The sequence below is a fragment of the Symphalangus syndactylus genome, chromosome 4, assembly GCF_028878055.3.
Source record: "Symphalangus syndactylus isolate Jambi chromosome 4, NHGRI_mSymSyn1-v2.1_pri, whole genome shotgun sequence".
Classification (NCBI taxonomy): Eukaryota; Metazoa; Chordata; class Mammalia; order Primates; family Hylobatidae; genus Symphalangus; species Symphalangus syndactylus.
The window spans coordinates 100,188,475-100,208,201 of record NC_072426.2 but is presented as its reverse complement, the minus strand read 5'-3'; the positions used below and the strand labels follow the sequence as shown (position 1 = coordinate 100,208,201).

At 45.0% G+C, this 19,727-nt stretch overlaps 2 protein-coding genes across 9 annotated transcripts in view; one reads left to right on the top strand and one right to left on the bottom strand.

Annotated features, from left to right (window-relative positions):
* The window catches only part of ANXA7 (annexin A7), a 40,453-nt gene extending 23,628 nt beyond the window's left edge, over positions 1-16,825 (bottom strand). For 6 of the 8 annotated variants that reach the window (XM_055275790.2, XM_063637590.1, XM_063637588.1 and 3 more), the window contains exons 1-2: positions 16,633-16,735; positions 1,449-1,503 (exon numbers count right to left, since the gene is read on the bottom strand). In XM_055275790.2, the coding sequence (XP_055131765.1) occupies positions 1,449-1,502 (54 nt within the window). In that variant the 5' untranslated portion in view covers position 1,503; positions 16,633-16,735. Of the gene's footprint in view, positions 1-1,448; positions 1,504-6,317; positions 6,340-16,632 lie in introns of those variants that run through there. The other 2 variants (XM_055275792.2, XM_055275791.2) reach the window with 2 other exon arrangements.
* LOC129481021 (large ribosomal subunit protein eL33-like) lies at positions 4,949-5,374 on the top strand. Its single transcript, XM_055275795.1, has one exon. It carries the CDS (start codon positions 5,007-5,009, stop codon positions 5,337-5,339), a length of 333 nt encoding a protein of 110 aa, XP_055131770.1. The 5' UTR covers positions 4,949-5,006; the 3' UTR covers positions 5,340-5,374.
* Positions 16,826-19,727: the final 2,902 nt, after the last annotated feature.

Below are 19,727 nucleotides of genomic sequence, written 5' to 3'. Positions count from 1 at the left end.
TGTTTAATACATAGGGACTTGGGAACATATCCATAATTCTTATCTGTCCTATGATAAATTCACAAGAGCTATATAATCACTTTGTGTAAGGATACATATTATCATAAACTTGTATAGACTCCTCTTCCTATTCTCCCAGGGTTGGATAGCAGTCCCACAGTTTTGAGTATAAAACTGAAATGTGGGCTGGGCTAAGTGGCTCATGCCTGTAATCCCAGGGCTTTGGGAGGCTGAGGTGGGCGGATCACGAGGTCAGGAGATTGAGGCCATCCTGGCCAACATGGTGAAACCCCATCTCTACTAAAAATACAAAACCTAGCTGGGCGTGGTGGCACGTACCTGTAATCCCAGCTACTCAGGAGGCTGAGGCAGGAGAATCGCTTGAACCCTGGGAGGTGGAGGTTGCAGTGAGTCAAGATCGAACCACTGCACTCTAGCCTGGTGACAGAACCAGACTCCATCTCAAAAAAAAAAAAAAAGAAAAACAAAAAACTGAAATGCGGCCGGGCGCAATGGCTCACGCCTATAACCCCAGCACTTTGGGAGGCCAAGGAGGGCAGATCATTTGAGGTCAGGAGTTTCAGACAAGCCTGGCCAACATGGTGAAATCCCGTCTCTACTAAAAATACAAAAAATCAGCCAGGCACGGTGGCGGGCACCTGTAATCCCAGCTACTCGGGAGGCTGAGGCAGGAGAATCACTTGAACCCAGGAGGCAGAAGTTGCAGTGAGCTGAGATCACACCACTGCACTCCAGCCTGGGCGCAGAGCGAGACTCCGTCTCAAAAACACAAACAAACAAACAAACAAAAACTGAAACACACAATTCTTACTTATGGCTCAGCTATTAGTACTCAGAGTAGTATAGCTATCAACAAGGTGGAACTTAGTAGCACATTTATAAAACGTACTCCAAGTCTAAGAACTACAAATCCACTGCAATTTATCTCTGGGTCTAGCCAAGCCGTTAATTATTTTAAACATTCTAACACGAAGGTTAAGACGCAGTGATATTATGACTCAAGGGTATTAAAAAAAAAAAAAAAGAACCGGTGATTCATGGGATGGATTTTGCTTACATCCATGTTTTATTGACTCATACAGCAGTTAACATTTTTTAAAACTAACTCCTAAATTTTGAAACTTTGGGCAATTTCACATAGAACCCAAGTTTCTGGCTTTACTTGAAGGGCTGGAGTATCTAGCAACGCTGAGTGTGCCTCCCTCCATGGCTACACAGGGCTGATGCTAAGCACCTGCCAGCTTTCAATAGACAAAGCAAGACCTCTCTAGTCTCCCACACAATCGCCTTTGCTCACTTGTTCTACTCAGTACTTCTGAGCATCTGAATTTACGACCCCTGCTCTAGCATATCTGTAAGATCTGACATGGGCCAGTCCCAAACAACACCTGTTTTAAGGATGTGAGGTATTAAGTGGCAATACTTACAGGATATCCAGGGAAAGGTGGGTAGCCTGTTGGGGGATAGCCTGGGTATGACATTCTGTAACAACAATAAAAAACGTCCTCTGTAAGTTCTTTTTTTTTTTTTTTTTTTTTTTTGAGACAGAGTCTCGTTCTGTCACCAGGTTGGAGTGCAGTGGCATGATTTTGGCTCACTGCAATCTCTGCCTCCTGGTTTCAAGCGATTCTCCTGCCTCAGCCTCCCGAGTAGCTGGGACTACAGGCGCACGCCACCACGCCCAGCTAATTTTTATATTTTTAGTAGAGATGGAGTTTCACCATGTTGGCCAGGATGGTCTCAATCTCTTGACCTGGTGATCCACCTGCTTCGGCCTCCCAAAGTGCTGGGATTACAGGTGTGAGCCACTGCGCCCAGCCTGTAATTTCTTATAATTGTTAAGGCCTTTGAAAACATACAGATATACACACACATACACAACACACACACACACAAGGTTTTATGCAAAATACTTCTCTTTTCAAAAGAGTCTGGCATAAAATTAAAATGTGGATATTAGGGGTATAAGCAAAGCTTATTAAATGCTTATTTCATCATTCACACCAATGGAGTCAGTACAGCCTAGTAAAGGTTCCAACTTTGTCATGCCATACAATTTTTGTCACATCTCAATTCTACCACTACTATTATTCATGAACTATTTTTCTTTCCTCTTTTTTTTGGAGACGGAGTCTCACCCTGCTGCCCAGGCTAGAGTGTAGTGGCGCAATCTCAGCTCACTGCAACCTCCGCCTCCCGGGTCCAAGTGATTCTCCTGCCTCAGCCTCCTGAGTAGCTGGGATTACAGGCGTCTGCCACCATGCTCGGCTAATTTTTTGTATTTTTAGTAGAGATGGGGTTTCACCATGTTGGCCAGTCCGGTCTTGAATGCCTAACCTCAGGTGAACTGCCCACCTTGGCCTCCCAAAGTGCTGGGATTACAGGTGTAAGCCACTTCACCCGGCCAAGGCTTCATCTTGCAAGCAGAGGGCAGTCCTCACCAGATGCCAGCACCTTGATCTTGGACTTCCCAGCCTCCAGAACCGCACCTGGCCGATCTATTTTTCTTTAAGCCAATTTTTTACTTCCGTTTATTTTAAAAGTATGCTTATCATCAGCATACTTTTAAATATCAGCATACTTTTAAATGGAAAACTTCCAGTAGTTTTCTTACCACAAATAGAAGGTAATATTAAAATACTTAGCTATTATAATAAAAAGTCCTTTCTAGGTGCCACAGAAATCCCCTCATATGGTGATATAACCACATTACGGGAAACAATGGTACAATGGTTAAGAGTTAACATTCTGGAGTCACATATATGTGGATTAAACCCTGGCTTTCTTTTTTATAAACTTTTTATTTTTGAGACAAGGTCTCGCTCTGTCACCCAGGCTGGAGTATAGTGGCGCAATCACAGCTTGCTGCAGCCTTGACCTCCTGGGCTCAGGTGATCCTCCCACCTCAACACTCCTGCTCCCCACCCCGTAACTGGGACCACAGGTGCATACCACCATGCCTGGTGAATTTTTGTATTTTTTTGTAGAGATGGGGTTTCACCATATTGCCCAGGCTGGTGTTGAACTCCTGGGCTCAAGCGATCCACCTGCTTCAGCCTCTCAAAGTGCTAGGATTACAGGCATAAGCCACAGCACCTAGCCTCAAATTACTGTTTTAATGACACTTTGAAAATAATTCCTGTGTAGTTACGCTACCAATTTGACACACATTAGGTCCATTTGTTTCATTTTGCTTTTGACTTTTAAGGTTTAAAATTTTTTTGATTTAGTTCTGTAATTATGTAAAACATTTTCTGGATTCTAAAGTCAAATCTACAAAACAAGGTATGTTCAGAAACCTGTTAACTTCTAACCCTGTCCCTTACTATCTCCTACATATGATTACTTTTACAGTTTATCTACCTATCTTTAAGTACATAAGCTGATATGTCTATATTTGTATCCCCATTCCCCCATTCCATTCTTATATAAAACATACTGTTTCTTTTTTTTTGAGACAGAGTCTGACTCTGTCGCCCAGTCTGGAGTACAGTGGCATGATCTCAACTCATTGCAACCTCTGCCCCTTGGGTTCAAGTGATTCTCCTGCCTCAGCCTCCCGAGTAGCTGGGATTACAGGCGCCTGCCACCGTGCCTGGCTAATTTTTGTATTTTTAGTAGAGATGGGATTTCACGGAACATCTTGGCCAGGCTGGTCTTGAACTACCGACCTGGTGATCCACCCACCTCGGCCTCCCAATGTGCTGAGATTACAGGCATGAGCCACTGCTCCTGGCACATACTCTGTTTCTTTACTGGCTTTTTTCTTTTATTATGGCCATCACCCACAGTCTTCATTCCTTTTTAAAAACAACAACATAGGCCAGGCACAGTGGCTCATGCCTGTAAATCCCAGCACTTTGGAAGGCTGAGGCAGTAGAATCTCTTGCAGCCAGGAGTTTGAGAGCAGCCTGGGCAACAAAGAAGGACCTCATCTCTACAAAAAGTAAAATAATTAGCCAGGCATGGTGGTGTGCACCTGTAGTGCCAGTTATTCAGAAGCCTGGGCAGGAGGATCACTTGAGCCCAAGACTTCAAGGCTGCAGTGAGCTAAGATCACACCACTGCACTCCAGCCTGGGCAACAGAGTGAGAGCGTGTCTCTTAAAAAAAAACAAACAAAAAAACCCCACATATTACTTCAGTGTGTGGATGTATCATGGCTTATTTAATGGCAGACATCTGAGTTATTTCTAGTCTTTTAACTATTATAGTCCTGCAATGAACAGCCGTGTACAAGTACTTCTCTGTATATTTTGCCAATATTATCTTCGGGGAAGATTCCTAGAAATGGCATTGCTGAGAAGGGGTAAAGGTGAATGTGATACTGCCCAATTCCGCTCCAGAGGGGCTGTACCAATTTGCATTTTCACCAGCCCTGCCAACAGAATTTTCCATCTAACATCCTGGATTTCTAGCTGTGTGAATATGGGCAAGCTACTTAGCTTCTCAAAGGAAGTTACTTCGCCTTTTTTAGGCCTTCATTTCTTCATCTATAAAATGGGACGTGAACATACCTACTTAAGGATGTTGTCGTAAGAATTAAGTAAAAGAACAAAGGCAAAGCATTTAGCAGTGCCTGTAATAAATTAAGTCCTCAGTAAATGTTAACTGCTATGATCACAGAGAACTGTGATAGATAATGCAAGAATATTAAAAAATAATTAGCATGAAGTTTGGCTTTTATTAATTCATTATAACACTTTCAGTATATTTACCTTCTCAATTTTATTAGACTTAGAATAATTTTAAAATTAGAATGCTTTCTGATGGAAAAAGAAAGTAGGGTGGTAGAGTGTGGTTAGTCTGAGATTAAGGAGGCATTCATATATTATCTATTCTGTGATAATAATTGTGATCAAAAGTTGATAGTCTTCTGATCAGCAAACATAACACTGGAAATATCTTTTAAAAACTGCAGTCTCCTCTTCCCGCCATCTTGGCTCCTGTGGAGGCCTGCTGGGGACAGGACTTCTAAAAGGAACTATGTCTGGAAGGCTGTGGTCCAAGGCCATTTTTGCTGGCTATAAGCGGGGTCTCCGGAACCAAAGGGAGCACACAGCTCTTCTTAAGATTGAAGGTGTTTACGCCCGAGATGAAACAGAATTCTATTTGGGCAAGAGATGCGCTTACGTATACAAAGCAAAGAACAACACAGTGACTTCTGGCGGCAAACCGAACAAAACCAGAGTCATCTGGGGAAAGGTAACTCGGGCCCATGGAAACAGTGGCATGGTTCGTGCCAAATTCCGAAGCAATCTTCCTGCTAAGGCCATTGGACACAGAATCCGAGTGATGCTGTACCCCTCAAGGATTTAAACTAACGAAAAATCAATAAATAAACGTGGATTTGTGCTCTTGTATTTTTGTTAAGTGAATTAAAAAACTTAATACCTTAAAAAAAAAAAAAAACTGCAGTCTGTACCAGAAAGTTTGAAAGTTATGTTCTTCAAAAGGTGCTCATTTCCATTTGGAAAAGTAAACAATAAACTGCACATCAAGTGATGTTAAGACATTATTTTTTTAGGTGTGATAATGGTATGAATTTCATCAAGTATTCTGATCTTTTAGAGATATACACTAAATATTTACAAACAAAATGATATGATGTCAGGGATTATGCCAAAATAATATGCAGGAATATTATATATAATATAGTGCAGGAATTTAGACATAATAAGCAGTCAGGAGTTGATAACTGCTCACGCTGTGAGTACATGGGGATTCATTATACTCTCCTGTCCATTTTGAAAAGATGGCTCATGTAAAATAAGTGGAGCTAGTGTGGATAAAGACAAATATCCATATATATATATATATATATCTTTTGCATTTGAAGAAAACACTATTAACCTAAAGCAAATGTAAATAAACAGAGAAAAAACAAACATTCAAAAGAATACCATCTTAGCCTGATCAAATCTAAAATATGGCCAGGCGCAGTAGCTCACGCCTGTAATCTGAGCACTTTGGAAGCCAACGCAGGTGGATCACTTGAGGTCAGAGACCAGCCTGACCAACATGGTGTAACCCTGTCTCTATTAAAAATACAAAAATCCCTCCCTCCCTCCCTCCCTCCCTCCCTTCCTTCCTCCCTCCCTCCCTTTCCTCTGTGGCCCACGCTGGAGTACAGTCGGCTCGCTGCAGACTCCCTGCGTCCGGCTCCCGTGATTCTCCTGCCCCGGCCTGTGGGCTGCCTGGGATTGCCGGCGCTCGCCACCACCCCTCCCTGGTTTTTCTCCTTTGGCTGGAGGCGCGGTTTCGCCATGTTGGCCAGGCTGGTCTCCAGCTCCTGACCTGGAGTGGTCTGCCCGCCTCGGCCTCCCGAGGCGCTGGGACTGCAGACGGAGTCTCGCTCACTCGGTGCTCGGTGTTGCCCGGGCTGGAGTGCGGTGGCGTGGTGTTGGCTCGCTGCAACCTCTGCCTCCTAGCCGCCTGCCTTGGCCTCCCAGGGTGCTGGGATTGCAGCCTCTGCCCGGCCGCCGCCCCGTCTGGGAGGTGGAGAGCGCCTCTGCCTGGCCGCCCATCGTCTGGGTTGTGAGGAGCTCCTCTGCCCGGCTGCCCCGTCTGGGATGTGAGGAGCGCCTCTGCCCGGCCGCCCCGTCTGGGAAGTGAGGAGCGCCTCTGCCCGGCCACCCCGTCTGGGAAGAAGTGAGGAGCGCCTCTGCCCGGCCGCCCCGTCTGGGAAGAAGTGAGGAGCGCCTCTGCCCGGCCGCCCCGTCTGGGAAGAAGTGAGGAGCGCCTCTGCCCGGCCGCCCCGTCTGGGAAGAAGTGAGGAGCGCCTCTGCCCGGCCGCCCATCGTCTGGGAAGAAGTGAGGAGCGCCTCTGCCCGGCCGCCCATCGTCTGGGATGTGAGGAGCGCCTCTGCCCGGCCACCGCCCCATCTGGGAAGTGAGGAGCACCTCTGCCCAGCCGCCCATCGTCTGAGATGTGAGGAGCGCCTCTGCCCGGTCGCCGCCCCATCCGGGAAGTGAGGAGCCCCTCTGCCCGGCCGCCACCCCGTCTGGGAAGTGAGGAGCGCCTCTGCCCGGCCGCCCCGTCTGGGAGGTCCACCACGGAGGCCAGAAGCAATGTGGGGGCTAGACGTGGTGGCTCACGCCTGTAGTCCCAGTACTCTGGGAGGCCGAGATGGGTTGATCACTTGAGGCTAGGAGTTCGAGACCAGCCTGGCCAACATGGCGAAACATATGAAAAATACAACAGACAAACCAACCAACCAACCCAGCGACAACAAAACAGGTCTACCCTGGAGTCATACTCTAATTTTTTCTATTTTCCTCCCTTTCTGATCCTTTATCCCACTTTCTTTTTCTTCCTCTTCCTTCTCCTTCTTCTTTGTCAAATAGAGGATTGAGTTATTATCATTGATCCATACAAAGTCCCTCTCTCATTTATTTTCTTTAATTCCCACCCCCCATTTCTATTCCCCGTCTTCCCATATGCAAACTTCCTAGTATGTTTGATATGCATCTTTTTGTTTGCATGTACTTTTAGAAAATGTTTATTGTTTTGTGTGCAAAAAAAAAAAATTAATAAAAAAAAAAAATTAGAGCCGGGCGTGGTGGCTCACGCCTGTAATCCCAACACTTTGGGAGGCTGAGGAGGAGGATCACAAGGTCAGGACATCAAGGCCATCCATGCTAAGACAATGAAACCCCATCTCTACAAAAAATCCAAAAAATTAGCCGGGCATGGTGGCATGCGCCTGTAGTCCCAGCTACTTGGAAGGCTGAGGCAGGAGAATCCCTTGAACCCAGAAGGTGGAAGTTGCAGTGAGCCAAGATTGCACCACTGCACTCCAGCCTGGGCCACAGAACAAAACTGTCTCAAAAAAAAAAGGCTGGGTGCAGTGGCCCACGCCTGTAATACACCCAGCACTTTGGGAGGCTGAGGCGGGTGGATCAACTGAGGTCAGGAGTTCGAGACCAGCCTGGCCAACATGGTGAAACCCTGTCTCTACTAAAAATACAAAAATTAGCCAGGCGTGGTGGCATGTGCCTGTTTAAGCCCAGCTACTCAGGAGGCTGAGAGAGGAGAACTGCTTGAACCCAGGAGGCGGAGGTTGCAGTGAGCTGAGATCATGCCACTGCACTCCAGCCTGGGCGATAGGGCAAAACTCCATTTCAACAACAACAAAAAATCTAAAATACTATTAGTGATCAGATATAATATACCTGGCAAATACATCTATATAAAGTCAGTAACACTTTTTTGGCATCTACAAGAAAACACTGCTACAAGTGGAGAGTGAATGATCAAAGGTTTAAACCAGGCTTTTAAAGGTACTAGACACAGATAGGCAAGAAAGTAGAACAATGTTATTTGCAAGGCAAAAGGTGGGATGTAACTGTGAGATGGATGATCACCAAAATAGACTAAGGAGCAGATTAAGACAGAAGTCAACTAGGAGGCTTTCTGTATGTGTAGAATAAAATACTCATCATTCTCCACTACACCACTCTTAACATCATTTATCTGTCAACAGCACCACTACTTAAATTACCTAATACTCCAGTATAGTAAGAAACCCAGTATTTTTCTTTTTTTTTTTTTTTTTTGAGACAGAGTTTCGCTGTTGTCACCCTGGCTGGAGTGCAGTGGCGCGATCTCGGTTCACTGCAACCTCCGCCTCCCGGGTTCAAGCAATTCTCCTGCCTCAGCCTCCCGAGTAACTGGGATTACAGGTGCCCACCACCACACTCAGCTAATTTATTGTATTTTAGTAGAGACAGGGTTTCGTCATGTTGGCCAGGCTGGTCTCGAACTCCTGACCTCAGGTGATCTGGCTGCCTCAGCCTCCCAAAGTGCTGGGATCGCAGGCATGAGCCACTGCGCCTGGCCAAAACCCAGTATTTTTCTATCCATCCCTTGAAACGCCTCTTCTGTAATTTCTGTTCTCATGGTCAAATACTTAGACCAAGTTTCATCACTTGATGCCTATCTTCCTAAAACTCCTCCTCTGTTTATATTCTTGTTTATACTCTCTCACCCTCCCAATTTTCTCAGACACTGTCACTAGTTAAACTTTCCTAAAATGCTGCTCTTTCAGCAAATTGCTCTTCAGCTCAAAAATCGTCAGTGACTACCGCTGGAGTATCAAGTGAAAATTAATTGGCCTGATATTCAGGTCTCCTTAGTACTGGCTCCAATTATTATTATATATATTTTTTTGAGATGGTTTCTTGCTCTATCGCCCAGGCTGGAGTGCAGTAGCATGACATCAGCTCACTGTAGCCTCGAATTCCTGGGCTCAGATGATCCTCTCATCTCAGTCTCCTAAAGAGCTGAGACTACAGGCACACACCAACATACCTGCCTAATTTTTTGTATTTTTAGTAAAGATGGGGTTTCACCATGCTGCCCAGGCTGGTCTTGAACTCCTGGGTTCAAGAGATCCACCCGCCTCAGCCTCCCAAAGTGCTAGGATTACAGGCATGAGCCACCACACCCAGCCTCTATTTATCTATTTAACTCATTTCTTACCAACACCTAACCCTCAAAGCAAAATCTCTACCACTTGAACCATTCCCAGCATTCCTTTGCTTAAGCCATTCTTATCATTAACTGACTCGGCCCTCAAGCCTGGGCTTACTCACCTCTCCTATCTAGCTCAAGTCTTCTCTCTTCCTTCTTTGAACAACGTAGTTGACTAAAATAGTGTTTCTCAATGTTTTCTTTTTGAGACAGAGTCTTGTTCTGTTGCCCAGGCTGGAATGCAGTGGCACAATCTCGGGTCACTGCAGCTTCCGCCTCCTGGGTTCAAGCGATTCTCCTCCTTCAGCATTCCAAGTAGCTGAGACTACAGGTGCGCACTACCACACCTGCTTAATTTTTGCATTTTTAGCGGAGATGGAGTTTCACCATGTTGGCCAGGCTGGTCACAAACTCCAGACCCCAAGTGATCTGCCTGCCTCAGCCTCCCAAAGTGCTGGGATTACAGGCGTGAGCCATCACACCTGGCCACAAACCTTAATGTGTATATGAATCACTAGGGATCGTGTTAAAATAAAGACTTTAATTCAGTAGCTCCAGGATGGGGCCTGAGATTCGCATTTCTAAAGCTTTCAGGTGATATGGATTCTGCAGGTCTGTGATTCACACTCTGATACCAGAATACTTTGGGATTTCTGGATCTACACCTAATTTTCTAAATTTGTAAATGTATGTTTTGGCACTTTTCATCAATACAGCTGTAAATGATTCATATTCCTTTTATATCAGATGCCAAATAAACCCAACTCAAGTCAACATTTATGAAAGTCCACTGTGTAATGAGCACTGTCCTAGGTGCTGACAGATTGAGAATAAGTATCCAGCCTTTTGAGTACACAGTATAGGAAAATGAGATAATATAGTGTCCCTTATGACAGGAACACAGGATAGAAGCTAAAAATATGCTGAATTGAGAATAAATGGACACAGAGTGAATCAAGGCTCTAAGTCAATAAGAAACATAAAATGATACGAAAACTGACCCAGTCAATTCTAAAATAATCATTTGGGATCCCAAAGGGCTGGATATAAAAACAGGGACAGGCTGAATTTTTTTGCTTTTTTCTTTTCTAAGCCTGGGTTTGTATAAAGAGTAAAGGAGGGGCAAAAGCTCTAAAGAATGGTCAGATAGGCCAGGTGCAGTGGCTCACAACTATAATCCCAAAACTCTGGGAGGCCAAGGTGGGAGGACTGCTTGAGCCAAGGAGTTAAAGACCATCCTGGGCAACATAGTAAGACCTCATCCCTACAAAAACATTTTAAAAATTACCCAGTGCAGTGGTGCCCACCTGTAGTCCAAACTATTCAGGAAGCTGAGGTGGGAGAATTGCTTGAGGCCAGATCAAGGCTGCAGTGAGTCGTGTTTGCATCACTGTACTCCAGTCGAAAGAAAAGACAAGACAAGACAAGGAAAAAGAAAAAAAAAAAGAGAAAGAAAAAGAAAAGTAGATATACCAAGGGCAAAAGGGTCAGGGTCAAAATAAAGGAAAAAAAAATCTGAAAATAATTTATGAGATAATAGTGATTTGAAAGGCAATAAGCAGTTACAGTACCAAAGATATTATAAGCAATTTAAATTTCTAAGTCTCAAGAAATTGTTCCAGTGACAAGACCTATATCTAAATTCTTTAGCTACTATCTTAAATCTTACCTTTAAGAGCCTGGAGAAATTATGTCAACAAAAATGAAAATAAGGCAAAGATTATCTGTATATAATAAAAATTAAAGCTATTTTTAAAAAGTGAATTTTGGTACATTTTGAAAAATAATTATATAAAAGACTAGAATGCAATTCCATTTCCAGGAATCTACCTTATAGAAATACTTGCACAAGGACAAAATTATATACATACAAGGCTATTCACTGCAGCATTTTTGTAATAGGAAAAGGTTAAAAACCATGTGAACATCCATCAATAAGGGACAGGTGTCATCCCAGGGATGCTGGAATGATTTAACATATGCAAGTCAATAAATGTGATGTATCACACAAACAGAATTAAAAACAAAAACCATATGATCATCTCAATAGATGCAGAAAAAGCATTGAACAAAATCCAGCATCCTTTACAATAAAAAACTCAACAAATGAGGCACAGAAAGGACCTAACTCAAAATAATAAAAGCCATATATGACGACAAAGCCAACATCATACTGAATGGGGAAAAGTTGAAAGCATTCCCCCTGAGAACAGGAACAAGACAAGGACGTTCACTTTCACCACTCCTATTCAACATAGTTCTGGAAGTACTAGCCAGAGGGAAAGCAAGGGAAAGCAATAAAGTGTATCCAAATTGGAAAAGAGGAAGTCAAACTATCACTGTTTGCAGATATTATGACTGTATACCAAGGAAATCCTAAAGACTCCAACAGACTCTTGGATTTGATAAATGAAATCAGTAAAGTCTCAGGTTACAAAATCAATGTACATGAATCAGTAGCACTGCTATATAAAAACGTCCAAGCTGAGAATCAAATCAAGAACTCAATCCCTTTTACAATAGCTGCAAAAATAAAAAATAAAAAATAAATAGAATACCTAGGAATATGCTTAACCAAGGAGATGACAGATCTCTACAAGGAGAACTACAAAATACTGCTGAAAGAAATCATAGATGACACAAATGGAAACTCATCCCATGCTCATGGATTGAAGGAATCAATATTGTGAAAATGACCATACTGCCCAAAGCAATCTACAGATTCAATGCAATTCCCATCAAAATACCAAGATCGTTTTTCACAGAATTAGAAAAAACAATCCTCAAATTAATATGGAACAAAAAAAAGCCTGAATAGCCAACGCAATTCTAAGCAAAAAGACAAATCTGGAGACATCACATTACCAGACTTCAAATACACTACAAGCCTATAGCTACCACAACAGCATGGTACTGGTTTAAAAGTAGGCACGTAGACCAATGGAACAAAATAGAGAACTCAGAAATAAAGCCAAATACATATAGCCAACTGCTCTTTGACAAAGCACACAAAAACAAAAATTGGGGAATGGACACCCTATTTAATAAATGATGCTGGGAAAACTGGCAAGCCACATGAAGAATGAAACTGGATCCCTACCTATCACCCGATGCAAAAATCAACTCAAGTTGATAAAAGATTTAAATATAAGACCTGAAACTATAAAAATTCTAGAACATTGGAAACAGTCTTCTAAACACTGGCCTAGGCAAAAAATTCATGACTAAGACCCCAAAAACAAATGTAACAAAAACAAAAATAAATAAATGGGACCTAATTAAACTAAAAAGCTTCTGCACAGCAAAAGAAATAATCAACAAACAGACCACCCACAGAATGGGAGAAAATATTTGCAAACTATGCATCCAACAAAGGACTAGTATCCAGAATCTACAAGGAACTCAAATCACAAAGAAAAAAAAACAATTGCATTAAAAACTGAGCAAAGGACATGAATAGACATTTCTCAAAAGAAGATATACAAATGGCCAAAAAACATGAAATAATCATTAATTATTCAACATCACTAATCATCAGGGAAATGCAAATTAACCACAATGAGATACCACCTTGCTCCTACAGGAATGGTTATTCTTAAAAAGTCAAAAAATGGGCCGGGCACGGTAGGCCATGTCTGTAATCCCAGCACTTTGGGAGGCCCAGGCGGGCAATCACCTGAGGTTGGGAGTTTGAGACCAGCCTGACCAACGTGGAGAAACCCGTCTCTACCAAAAATACAAAATTAGCTGGGCATGGTGGCACATGCCTGTAATCCCAGCTACTCGGGAGGCTGAGTCAGGAGAATTGCTTGAATCCAGGAGGCGAAGGTTGGGGTGAGCCAAGATCACGCCACTGCACTCCAGCCTGGCAACAAGGGCGAGACTCTATCTCAAAAAAAAAAAAAAAAAAAAAAGTCAAAAAACAATAGATGTTGGTGTGGATGTGGGGAAAAGAGACTGCTTATTACTACTATACAGCCTCTACAGAAAACGGTATGGAGACTCCTTAAAGAGCTAAAAAAAGATCTACCATTCAATCCAGAAATTCCCCTGTTGGGTATCTACCCAAAGGAAAGAAAGTCATTATATGAAAAAGACTTTTGCACATGTATATTTATAGCAGCACAATTTACAACTGCAAAGATGTGGAACCAATCTAAGTGCCCATCAACTGAGTGGATAAAGAAAATGTGGTATATATAAACCATGGAATACTACTCAGCCATTAAAAGGAACAAAATAATGTCTTTTGCAGCAACTTGGATGAAGCTGGAGGCCATTTTTCTAAGTGAAGTAACACAGGGGTGGAAAACCAAAAGCCATATGTTCTCACTTTATAAGTGGAAGCTAAGCTATGAGTATGCAAAGACATAGGTATGAAGTGATATAATGGACTTTAGAGACTCAGAAAGGGGAGGGTGAAAGGGGGCTAGGAATCAAAAACTACACATTAGGTACAATGTACGTTACTTGGGTGACTAAAATCTCAGAATTCACCACCATATAATTCATCCATGTAACAAAAAACCACTTGTACTCCAAAAGCTGCTGAAATTTTATCTTTTTTTTTTTTTTGGAGATGGAGTCTTGCTCTATCATCCAGGCTGGAGTGCAGTGGTGTGATCTCCACTCATTGCAACCTCCACCTCCCAGGTTCAAGCGATTCTCCTGTCTCAGCCTCCGGAGTAGCTGGGACTACAAGCACGTGCCACCACACCCGGCTAAATTTTGTATTTTTAGTAGAGACAGAGTTTCATCACGTTGGCCAGGCTAGTCTCAAACTCCTGACCTCAGGTGATCCACCCATCTTGGCCTCCCAAACTGCTGGGATTACACGCGTGAGCCACTGCGGGGGGCCACTGCTGAATTTTTTAAAAAGGAGGGACAGGTGAAACAGATTATGGATAGCCATACAAGGAGGTGTTATGTGGTTATTAAAAATGAGGCAGCTTTTTTTTTTTTAACCCATATATGAAACCATCTGTAACACCTATCAATGGAAAAAAAAAAAAAAGGCAAAGTGAAAAACTGCATAGTGTGCTGCCATATGTGTAAAAAATGCACTGATTTTGACCTATAGAATATCCCTGAAAGGACACTCAAGGAAGTAGAAAACAGTGACTGCTTCCTGGACGAAGAGCTGGGACACAATGGAGAAGACTATTTACTTTTCTTTTTTCTTTTTTTGAGATGGAGTCTCGCCCTGTTGCCAGGCTGGAGTGCAGTGGCGCGATCTCAGCTCACTGCAACCTCCGCCTCTGGGGTTCAAGCGATTCTTGTGCCTCAACCTCCTGAGCAGCTGGGACTACAGACGCCTGCCACCACGCCCGGCTAATTTTTGTATTTTTAGTAGACACGGGGTTTCACCGTGTTAGTCAGGATGGTCTCGATCTCCTGACCTTGTGATCCGCCCGCCTAGGCCTCCCAAAGTGCTGGGATTAAAGGCGAGAGCCACTGCGCCCGGCCAAGACTTACTTTTCAATGTACTTTTAGCCCTTTTAGAATTGTACATATATCATTTATTCAAGAGGCAGATTTTAAAAGTTTTTTTAAAAAGCTAAATAACACCCAGAGTGACTCAAAAAATTTCTCAACTTTGCCTAAGTGAGTAGTAAGTCTAGAGTTTTTTGTTTTTGTTTTTGTTTTTGAGACAGTTTCTCTCTGCCGCCCAGGCCGGAGTGCAGTGGCGATCTCGGCTCACTGCAACTTCTGCCTCCCAGGTTCAAGCGACTCTCCTGCCTCAGCCTCCAGAGTAGCTGGGATTACAGGTGCGCGCCACCACGCCCAGCTAATTTTTGTATTTTTAAGTAGAGACAGGGTTTCACTGTGTTGGTCAAGCTGGTCTCAAACTCCTCCTGACCTCGTGAATCTCCCTCCTCGGCCTCTCAAAGTTCTAGGATTACAGGCGTAAGCCACCGCGCCCGGCCTTTTTTTTCTTTTTTTTAACATTCTCTGTTAGCAACCACTTTTAAAAGACTAGAAAATCATTTTTGGTTTTCCAAACCATCTCCACCCAGTGAGTCAGTTAGTAAAAGGGCTGGGTCTCACCGTTTCTCATTGATGGCATGAAGCCCAGGAACCCAAGAGGCAGCTGTTGTAAATTTACGGGGAAAAAAAATACACGAAACAGGAAGGGTGACTGAAGATACGCGCAACAGCTAATACAATTTTGCAAAACCGGCTTCTAGGTATGGTAGGATCATTTAAATCAGTCAGTGATTTGGAGAAAGAACGTGGAGGCATGGCTAGTCCTCTGCACGGACAGGTATGTAGCCACCCATCAGTGAGGACTAAAAGACAGTCCTCACTGAAAAGGACTGAAAGTTTGCCGTGGCCAAAGTTATCTCTTTTACCTATTCAGTGCTTCAAACTCTTTCCTTGCCTGGAAGGTAACTCATTACACTCATCATCTAATTCGGACACATTTAGCAGATTAGCTGGCCATTAGCTGGCAAAAATTAGGGCGTTTACGGCAGTCGGAAGATAACAGCGTCATGTCTGTCACTTTACGGTGGACATCAGCCATCTACCTCTGCACCTTGGTTTCCTTGCGCAGTGTTTGCACAGGATGAGCTAATTTCAACACACATTTGCTGCTGGTCAGGGAAAAGAAATCAAATCTGGAATGCTATTCTAGAATAGCTTCCAAGAACTGTAAACGAGAACCAGTGTACGACCTTGGCCTGGCGCATTCTGTCCTACGGTTCACTAAGCACAGTAAAAATTTCCCAAGTTTCCCTAAATTCGCTGTGTCACCGGAAAGCACAGCCACTACCAGCCAGACGGCTTTCAGCACTGCCCGTGCGTTTCCCTACTCAGCCTCCCGCGAGGCGGCTGGGCCACGCTCCGGCCTCAGCCCCTCCACCTGCCCGAGGGCGGGGCGCCACTGGTCCCTGGGATTTCCAAACGGACCGAAGGGCTTCCCGTAAGCCAGGCCGGCCGCCTCACCCACGCCACCCCACACCCCGGCCGGCAGCCCGGCTACGAGACGCGCAAACCGAGTCGCCGCCACCCGGGATGCCCACACGGCCCTCCAGCCGCGCCCCACCAGCTCTGGGACAGCGGCACCAAAACCGGGCCGAGGGCAGGACCACTGAGGCGGACGAGGTGGGAAGGGGAGGGGGCGCCGCTCCTCACCTGACCCCGGCAGCAGCGTCACAGCCCAACCCGGTCGCCCGCAAGATGGAGCCGGGGGCGGGCCCAGGGTGGGCGGGGCGCCTCGCGAGCCCGTTAGGATCGCGGCTGCAGCCGGGAACGCCCCTGGAGCCGGAGAGGGCGGTGCGGGGAGCGGGCTGTCCCTGAGTCCTGCCCCTAGGCTCCACCTGAGGGAAAAAGACTCCTTTCGCGTGGCCCACCGGATTTTTAATCACATTTATCTGTCGCAAGGACCCTGCGCCAATCCCTTTTAAGGCTGCCTCAAGTCACCTAGGAAGTTGCAGCAGTCCTCGGGGTATCCGGGGCCCCTTCAGTGGTGGGCGGCAGAGAAGGGCTGAGACTGGGAGGCTGCTGCAGCCTCCTCGCCTCTGAAATGCCGTCCTCCAGGTATTTTCTGGGGACAAAGACGGCGTTTTTGTTAGCCTCCTGTGAAAGTAATATTTGTGGGAAATCTTAGTTGGAACTGTAGATGAACGAATCAAAATCACTCCCGAAAGGAGTTGTTAGGTGATTCTAGGCTCCCCTCGTGGCTACAGCATTAAACACACATTAGTATTAAACATTTGAGGAAATTACAAGGGCTCAGATCAGTATTTTAAACTCGTTAAGGAATTTATATTACATAGCTAAAACCAATCAGCTACCTTTTAGAGTGGTAAAAGGTAGTTTCTGGGTGTGGTCCTCCGAACAGCAGCATCACCTGTTAACGTGTTAGTAATGCAGATTATTGAACTCCACCTTAGACCTACTGAATCAAACTCCCGGGGTGGTGCCCAGCAACCTGTTTGAACAAGCCTTCCAGGTGGTTCTGATGCACACTAAAGTTTGCACATCTGATGCACATCAACTTACTTATTCCTCTACACACTTTTCTACCCAAAGCTTCCTCATGGGGGTGGAATAGAGTAGATTACGATTTTAAATGGGAAGAGCAAGCAAAATATACATGGCTTCCAAATAGGTGAAAAGTATTTGAGGCAGGTCATTGCCTCATTTAACAATGGTAGACAAAATGCACAACTCTCTAGGTGACCAGCATTAATTCCCCAGCGCCCAACAGTCTGTCTACCTGGAAAATAACAGGACTTTCTGTCCTACCTACCCCCAGAGACTTCCAGGATTTAAGCCTTCCCTGAGAAGCCTACTCTGTTCATTCTACAGTTCCCTTTGTGAGCTCGTTCCAAACCCTCCCTCTGCCTTAATTACCACCGTAACGGGGTATTTGCCAAACCTCTTATTTCCAGCCCACTTTTCTGAGCTGCAGGAATAGTCCAATAGTCTAATACGACATTTGCCATTTCGTCCTTTTTTTTTTTTTTGAGACAGAGTCTCGCTGTCGCCCAGGCTGGAGTGCAGTGGCACGATCTCGGCTCACTGCAGGCTCCGCCCCCCGGGGTTCACGCCATTCTCCTGCCTCAGCCTCCCGAGTAGCTGGGACTACAGGCGCCCGCCACCTCGCCCGGCTAATTTTTTGTATTTTTAGTAGAGACGGGGTTTCACTGTGTTAGCCAGGATGGTCTCGATCTCCTGACCTCGTGATCCGCCCGCCTCGGCCTCCCAAAGTGCTGGGATTACAGGCGTGAGCCACCGCGCCCGGCGTTGCCATTTCATCCTTTCAATTCATCCTTTCTTCCTGGCATAAAAGGTGTTCCAGGATCGGAGACCCTTTCCTCCTGCTACCTCTGCTTAGAAAGCACTGGTCATCTTTTAACAATTATTCATCTAATTAGACTTGTTTTCAAGGTTGCTCATCTCCCTCTTGCTCCAGTAAACTCTTCCTGATCTTCTTTTTTGTACTCAACTGGACCATTTTAATTTTTTAATTTTTTTGGAGACAGAGTCTTGCTCTGTCACCCAGGCTGGAGTGCTGTGGCGCGATCTAGGCTCACTGCAACATCTGCCTCTCGGGTTCAAGCGATTCTCATGCCTCAGCCTCCCGTGTAGCTGGGAGGCATGTCACCACGCCCAGCTAATTTTTTTGTATTTTTAGTACAGATGCGGTTTCGCCATGTTGGCCAGGCTGGTCTCAAACTCCTGGCCTCAAGCGATCCACCTGCCTCAGCCTCCCAAAGTGCTGGGTGTATTACAGGCATGAGCCACCATACCTGGGTCAACATTTCTGAAGGCTATCATATGTTCCAGAGTTCATGTGAAATAAGAGCCATCATGCTTCTAATGTGAACATCCCACTGTATCAGAGTCTGTTTTTTTTTGTTTTTGTTGTTTTGAGACAGAGTCTCATTCTGTTGCCCAGGCTGGAGTGCAATGGCATGATCTCAGCTCATTGCAACCTCTGCCTCCCAGGTTCAAGCAATTCTCCTGCCTCAGCCTCCCAAGTAGCTGGGATTACAGGCATCCGCCACCACGTCCAGCTTTTCTTTTTTTTTTTTTTTTTTTTTTTTTTGAGACGGAGTCTCGCTCTGTTGCCCAGGCTGGATGGAATGCAGTGGCACGATCTCGGCTCACTGCAAGCTCCGCCTCCTGGGTTCACACCATTCTCCTGCCTCAGCCTCCCGAGTAGCTGGGACTACAGGCGTCCACCACCATGCCCGGCTAATTTTTTGTATTTTTAGTAGAGACGGGGTTTCACTGTCTTAGCCAGGATGGTCTGGATCTCCTGACCTGGTGATCCACCCGCCCCAGCCTCCCAAAGTGCTAGGATTACAGGCGTGAGCTACTACATCTGGCCTAAATTTTTATATTTTTAATACAAACGGGGATTTGCCATGTTGGCCAGGCAAACTCTTGACCTCAGGTGATCCACCCACCTCGGCCTCCCAAAGTGCTGGGATTACAGGTGTGAGCCACCACGCCTAGCTCAGAGTCTGGTATTTAAGTACATATCCTTTTTGTTCCATTAGAATAGTAATTTTGTCCCTCAGGGACACCTGACAATGTGTGGCGACATCTTTGGTTGTCACAACTGAGGGGAGGTGGTGGGGTTACCAGCAGCTAGTGGGTGAAGGCCAAGGACTCTAAACAAAGTACATATTCTACAATGCCTACAGTCCCTATACAAAGAATTATTCAGCCCAAAAAGTCAATAGCGCTGAGGTTAAGAAACCCTGAGTCAGAGT